At 53.6% G+C, this 7,636-nt stretch overlaps 1 protein-coding gene across 1 annotated transcript in view; it reads right to left on the minus strand.

The window, feature by feature from the left end:
- The window catches only part of Tmem119 (transmembrane protein 119), an 8,257-nt gene extending 7,578 nt beyond the window's left edge, over positions 1-679 (minus strand). Inside the window, exon 1 of the mRNA XM_008848949.3 lies at positions 531-679. Within this exon, the coding sequence (XP_008847171.1) occupies positions 531-533 (3 nt within the window). The 5' untranslated portion in view covers positions 534-679. The remainder of the gene's footprint in view (positions 1-530) is intronic.
- Positions 680-7,636: the final 6,957 nt, after the last annotated feature.

Below are 7,636 nucleotides of genomic sequence, written 5' to 3' on the forward strand. Positions count from 1 at the left end.
GCGCCCCCCCCACACGGGCTCGCGGGGGAGAGGCTGAGAGCACAAAAACACACACACACACACACACACACACACACACACACACACACACACAAATATACTACCATACCAGCAGCAGGAGCTCACAACACTCACACACACAATCACACAGACTAGGCAACTCACACACAACCCCAAGACACTCCGATGAGCTCCCACAGCCCCCAGCTTGGATGCACAGAGAACACATGGGGACATACAACTCATGCATTACACACACCCCAGAGTCAACACCCGCACAGAGGAAAATACAAGTCCACACCACCCATTCGCTGGCCTTGGAATGACACCTTCGTGTCCATCTCAGATCCCAACCACATTCACACATCCTTCTTGGTGACCCCAGCACCCACGCAGGACATCCTGCTACGCGCATGCACATAGCTTCAAATGCGTACTTAGAATGCATATATACTTAGGAACTCTGACAAAGTCCTCAGCTCCCAACTCCAAGCCAGCTCAGACTCTCAGAAATGCAGGCCAGGACTCACCATCTCCCAGAGAAGGCCTGGGTGCTTCTGCCAGGTAGATGAGCAAGCAAGACCCTGGCCCCAGACAGTCGGCTCTCGGCTCTGCCGCCAGTTGCTCTGGCTGGTCCCTCCTCCTTCCTCCTCCCTGCTGGACTGCGGGGGCCAGCTTGATTTCATTAAGAGGGCTTGGGGTGGGGACAGAGAGGGGCGGGGCTGCGCAGGGCCACACGCAGTCCCACCCTCCTCTCACTCCAAGCTTGCTTCCTCTCTGACCGCAGGTCCCCAGGGCTGGCTCAGACAGACAGACAGACAAACAAGAGTCCAGGAGCAGAGAGCTTCCCCAGAACTGCAGACTGGGGTCCTGCCCATCCCCCACACCCCTAAGGGACGAGGTTAGGAGGCTTGGAGGCCCCTCGAAGTGAGAAGGAAAATTCCCCCTTGCTGGTTCCAGCTGTGACTCAGGTTTTCCAGGCTCAGGGTGCAGAGTGGGAGCCCACAGTGTTTCTGGGAGGCTGAGTTCAGGCACCTCTCATCAAGCCTCAGTTTTCCCATTCTTAGAGATGAGGGAGCTCCTTGTGGCACTGGCATCCTGCACTCTGAGGCCTCACAAGGCCCCAGTGAGGTAGCTTAAGCAGGAGTTATAGGCCCATTTCCAGAGGCAGAAAGTGAGGCTGGTGAATTCAAACAGTGCAACTAAGGTCCTGAGGTCAGTTGCTCTCTGGCCCTGGAAGCAGGATGTCTAGCTGACTCGGAGAATCCAGTGATTCCATGAGGCCTTGCATTCATTCATTCATTCATCCACGCACTTGTTCATTTCTGCAAACACCCAATACATCCCCATGCACAACAAGGTGCTGAGCCAAGCAGGTCCCAGAAGAGAAGAAAAGCAGATGTAGTCCTGCCTCCAAGAGCTCACAGGCTTCCAGAGCGGCAGGAGACTCACAGCAGGAACAGGGAGCTTTGCTCTCCTGCAAATGGAAGGAGCTCCACTCTTCTCCTCCTCTTCTTCCCCCTCCTCTTCCTCCTCCTTTTCCTCCCCCTCCTCCTCCACCTCTTCTTCCTCCCCTAATTCCTCTTCTTCCTCTTCCTTCTTCTTTGACAGTCTTATATAACCCAGGCTGGCCTCAAACTTGATATATAGCTGAGGATGCCTTGAACTTCCGACCCTCTTCCTCCACCTTCCAAGTGCTGGGATTTCAGGCATGCACCACCAGTGGTGCCTGGTTTATGTGGCCCTGCAGAAAGTACCCAGCACTCCATGCATGCTGGACCAACTGGCTCCCTCTGGGTGATGAGTCCTGCTGTGAGGTAGGTGCTGCTCCACTCTGCTGTGTCCAGAGTGATAAGAAAACATCTACACATGCACCCCCTGCCACCCGCTCCCTACAGACCTGGAAGACACCAGTCCTGTAAAGCCTGGTGCCACGGTGCCCAAACACAGTTCTGTTGGGGTTTGAGGAGAGGTAAGTGAATGTGTGAAGCTCTACAACAGAGGAGGAAACAAAGGTTCTTGGTGGAGTAACCTGCCCGGGATCCACCTGTGGACAGACAGCAAGTGCAACTCATGATCAGAGACAAAAGGAGCCTCACCAATGGCAGCCCTTCCCAGGACTGCAGCCAAATGTGGGTTTGAGCAAGATGCTGCTCACCAACTGCCAGCCCTCAGGCTCCAACTCAGAAACACTCTGAATTTCATTCATTCTACAAACATTTCCTGAGTCCTGGCTTTACATCCAGCTCACAGGCCTCAGGAGACAGGCCCCCAGCTTACAAACGAGGTAGGAAACCTAACAATAAGCAGGTAAACAAACAAATGGATCTCTAATTGTACACTGGGAGAGCTGGGAGGAGCAGCTTAGAACCATAAAAGCACTCATCACAAGGCTTAGACCTGTCTGGGCATCATAGGCACCTCAATGAGAAAGTGACCACAGAGTTTCCTGGAAAATGAGCAGAAAGGTATTTAGGAAGGCACTGACGCAGGAGAGTTCCCAGCAACTGAACATGTGCAAAGGTCCTGAGGTAGATAGGGTGGCTTCTAAATATCATCATGCAAAAGTGACTGAGCCAGACCTATAGGGACAAAAAAACTCCATTTGCTTTGTGCCCTGTCCTAAGTCCAGCATCTAGGAAACGACTGGAACACAGGCAGGGCTCAACAAATGCCCTTGACGGCATGAATGACCTGTGCTGTTTAGTCCTGCACTTCTCAGGTATGGTCAGCCAACACTGTGAGTTCACTGCAGCTGAACTGAACCCTTCCCGTGTCTCATATACCACATCCCACAGTTTCTGGGACACTTGTGGAATCCCACTGTGGCATCCATGGGGCGTGGGCAGACCTGTGGCGTGGAGCAGACTGGGATGTTCACTTGCAACCCATAATTTCAGAGGCCCAGCAGTGCCAGGCTCTCTGCCCAGCCTGGAATCACTTCAGAGACCCTGCCCTGAACCCCCTGCAATTAGCAGTCACAGCCTCTGTGCTCAGCAGCTCTGGCCCAGTAGGCAGGGAGAGACTGGGAAGGTTGGGAAATGACCCCAGCCTGGGTCTTTGCCCACCACAGCCCCCAACTCCAGTCCCTCTTGGGTGCAGGGCTGCTTCTAATTACAAAACCCTGAGCACTGGGGCCTGCCTTCCAGTCAAAAATAGCTGGACTTTTCATGTGGCTGGAGAGGCCTGGGCTACAGCCCCATCACAGTCCAGGCCCAGCCTACAGACGGCTACTGGTAGAGCAGCCTCCTGCCTCCCAAGAGCCAGAGCAACCATATTCAACCAGGCCAGAGCTCTCAGTGTTGTGAAGCACCCTGGGCTTCAGTTTCCTCGTCGTCAAACATGCCACCTTCTCTTACTGCTCATCTGTTTTATCAAACACCTACACATGCCTGGAGCGGTATTGGACACAGCTTGCACCAATCATGGCCAGCCCTGAACACCCACATCTTGTAGCTAAGTCATCACCATCTCCAGGAAGCCCTCCTGGAGCCCAGCCCTTAGGGATGAGCATGGGCATCCTCCTTGCTCTCACAGCCCCAGGCACATGGCTTGATACCCCTGAGCAGGCTGGGCTGCTGTGGACTCTCTGGGCCAGAATGAGGGCCCTGTCTACCACAGTATCCCTGCCACCCATGCCTAGAGTAAGGTGCCCAATTAATCCCTTCTCACTGGCTGACAGGCTCCAGGGAAGCTGCTTGTGTTATGGTTGGGGACACTGAGTCCCACCAAGGGAGAAGGACAGGATTGATTGGGATATGCTGACATTACTGTGTTTTTTGGTAAGCTCATTTAAGCAGTACTTCCTGACTCCTTGCTCTATGCCAGTTCTACCCTGGGCACAGAGGGGTGGCAACGCAATGCCAGGTCCTGCCTCAGGGAGTTCCTGAGAAGGGAGACAGGTGAAGAATGGGTGAACCAGCAAGAAGAGAAGATTGCCCAACCCCGAGCTTCTGTCAAGAAAATAAAAAAGAGCAGCTTGGATAAGGTAGAGGAGGCAGGAGTGCCTGGTGGTGATTTTTAGTGTTGTGGACAGGGAAAGCCTCTCTGTAAAGGGTCTGAACCAACAGCTACAGGATACAGGAAACCAAAGGCACAAAAGAAGCAAGAGGAGCTTCCAGTGTGGGGGAGCAGGTGCGAGGGCCTGAGACCAGGAACGGCTGGCCATGGGGACACCTCTAGGGAAGTAAGACTGGGCAGTGGCCTGTCCTCCAAGGGAACAGTCAGAGCTTGGAAGTTGGGACCTCAATATTACAGACAGGCTCTAACTCAGTTTCTCTCCTTGGAATAGGACCCCTTGCCCCTTTGACATTCTATGATCAGTGTATGGTCCACCCTTTGCTGGTGGGAGAGAAAAGTGGCAGAGTGCTTTGGATAGGGGTCAAGCGGTGTTTAGAGACACCTGCCTTTGAGCCAGAGAGAGAGAGAGAGAGAGAGAGAGAGAGAGAGAGAGAGGCCATCCACACAAAGACTAGTGTTGTGGCAGTTTCCTCCACAAACTGGAAACAGCCCTGGGACCTCTGGCAGAAAGTTTGCACCTGTGTGACCTTTATTAAGCTATTTTTCTCCCCACTGTGACCAGATACCTGACAGGTGCAATTTAAGAGGGGAAATTTTGTTTTGCGTCATGATTTCAGAAACTTTAGTCCACAGTCACTAGGCTCCCAGAACTCAGGGAGATGGGATGAAGCTTGTAGCAGAAACAAGCTGTTCACTTCACAGGAAGCTGAGAAAAGGGGGATACAGGAAAGGTCAAGATATAACCCCAAAGACACCCTGTAGTGACTCACTATCCCCCAAAGTCAAAATTCCCATCTGTCAGCGCCTCTCAGTGCTTTCAAGGGTATAAACCATAGACGTTCAGAGCCCTCACTATCTAAATGGCCCTGGAACCACCTTACAGATACTTCAGGGGATGAGCTTCACCTGCCTCCTAGACATTTGTCAGCCTAGTCAAGGTGACCATCAAGCCTGACTAGGAAAGACTGGGGACATAGGCACTGTCCTAGCTCACTTTCTGTTGCTGTGACAAACACCAAGACCAAAAGCATTGGAGAGACAGAGTTCATTTCATTTTACAGGACACAGACCATCCCTGAGGGAAGTCAGGGCAGCACTCAAGCAGAAACTTGAAGCAGAAACCATGGAGGAATGCTGCCTACTGGTTTGCTCAGGCTCAGGCTTAGCTAGCCTTCTTATACAGCCCAGGACTACCTGCCCAGGGAATGGTGCCGCCCACAGTGGGCTGAGCCTGGCTGTATCAATTGACAATAAAGATAATCCCCCCACAGATTAATCTGATAGAGTGATCTTCCCAAGTAATTCTAGGCTGTATCAAGCTGGCAGTTAAAGCTAACTAGTACAGTAACTCAGTTGGTAGAGTGCTTGCCTAGCATGCATGAGGCCCTGAGTTCTATCCCCAGCAACTTGGAAACAGGTTGTGGTGGCTTGTGTCTGTATCATAGCACTTGGGAAGTGGAGGCAAAAGGATCGGAAGTTCAAGGTCATCCTTGGGTACATAGTGAAGTCAAGGTCAGCCTGAGCTGGCCAACCCCCCCCCACCGCCAACAGAAAAGATTGGCCCTCACGTGGTGCATGCCTATGGTGGCCCACAAGTGAATGGTGAGAACAGAGACTGACTCCCCACTCACACAGAGCAAAGGAACACAGTTTGCATGATTCTAGAGCAAAGGCCAGATGAGAAGTCAGAAGAACCTTGAGGGGTTCTGGCTGGCAAGGTGCACAAGGAACCAGCTAGTGCTAGAGACTATGGCCTCCAGGTCTGGGGCTCCTTTAGGGGACACACAGCGTGGGCAGGTACAGGTGACCCCTCTGGATCTGCACACTCTGTGCAGGTTATGATTCAGTTAAAAGTGTTCTTAAGAACCCTACATCCTTTTGTAGAGGGATGCATCCCACAGGCTGAGGACTGGGGTCCCGGAGCTTCCTGTGGCCGGGTGGCCACCCAGCTGTGGCTGCCTTATAAACATTTACATTCTTGCTCTGAAAGGAGATGCTTTATGAGCCTCACTGAGAGCCACAGTGGCGACAACACTGCAGCTGGTAGTCACCAGGCTGCTGCCGTGGCCTCCTTCTCCCATTCTGCCTGCTGGGACTCCTGGGCTGGTCACCACCCTCCCTGTTCCATATGCTGGGGATGGTGATATGGAAAATGGTATCCAGTAGGTCTTAAAGCAAGGGAGGGGACTGAAGCTGGACTTTGGAAACCCTAAGTCCCCCCAGTTCTGCGACCCTCTCTTCCCTCCATATTTCCTTCCCCTCTCCTTCCCTTCCCTCCCCCACCTCCCCGTTCCTTCTTACCTCCTCCCCTCCCTTTACACACTGGTAAGAAAGCCTGCCCTGCTTGGGCCTACTTTCTGATTAGAAGCTGCAGACATGACAGTAATAAGGATGCCTATGTGGTGCAGGACTGGAGGAAAACACAGTAGGGGCCCTGACATTTGAACAAGGACCTAAAGGAGGGGGCAGCAAGTCAGGGAGATGCTCTGAGGAGCTGTCCAGGCAAAGGAGTGATGCAGAGGTTGTGAGGTGGTAGGTGCCTGGTATCCTCCGGGAGTGGAAAGAAGACAGGCGTGTTGGAGCAGCGTGGGAAGAGTGGGCATGGGAGGGCGTGAGCTCAGAGGCTCTGGGCCAGATCTGGGAGAACTTGAGGAGGTTTGACTTCCTCTGAGTGTGGACATTCACCGTGCAGCATGGTACACTATATAAACTTTGCCACATCCTTCTTCTTCCCCCATCAAGCCTGCTTGTCACCCCTAATCCCTTTCTCTCAAGCAAGAGTTACTTAGGGTCCCATCTCCAGGCAGAGCATAGGCTCCCCAGTGACCATGCAGGCCTTTGGGCTTTGTCTCTGCTCTTTCCACCCAACACCACACTCCTGACTCAGCTGGTACCAGAGACCTGCCTCGTCCTCCTCCAGCCAGCTGCTCTAATCAGCCTTCTGCCCCAGAGCCAGGGGGTCACCCAGGGACAGCCTCACACAGAGGGTCTTCCAGGACACCCAGACCACCCACCAAGCGGAACCGGCCCCTGAGGGTGGGACCAAGGAGGTAACGGTACCACCAAGAGCACACGGCCTGCATGCGGGGCCTCTGAGTCTGCTGCTTGAGTTGAGGGGCCAACCAGCCAGGCCTTCCTCTCCCCCACCCCTCAGCTGTCAAACAAGGGATCCTGTGGGAAGGCAGTGAGCAAGTCTTGGCACCAAGCCCAAGAACTGTCACAGGACAGAGGTGACACAAGAGACTGAAGATGATAGCCACAGCAGCTGGGCAGCAGTACCCAGCAGGGGTTCCCAAGACTGAGGAAACCTCAGCCACCCCACGCCTGCCTGCCTCATACACCCAGCAGGACCCCCATCATGAGAGGGGTGCCCCACTCTTGGAGGGCTGTGCACAGCGCCATCCTGCCAGCCACAAATCCCTAGGGCCTAGGCAGGCGCAACAGCAGATGGACCTTGAAGCCTGGGTCTGACCTCTTGAGTGGGGATGCAGGCTGGTGGTGTGATGGGGGGATGGAGCCTCAACAGCTGGAAACATCTGGTTTGAATTGTCGGTTAGAAGCACTGGCCAGGCAGCCAAGGAATTTGTGAGCTAATTTTAGGCCAAAAGACAGAGCA

The sequence above is a fragment of the Nannospalax galili genome, unplaced genomic scaffold (assembly GCF_000622305.1).
Source record: "Nannospalax galili isolate Female #2095 unplaced genomic scaffold, S.galili_v1.0 scaffold103, whole genome shotgun sequence".
Classification (NCBI taxonomy): Eukaryota; Metazoa; Chordata; class Mammalia; order Rodentia; family Spalacidae; genus Nannospalax; species Nannospalax galili.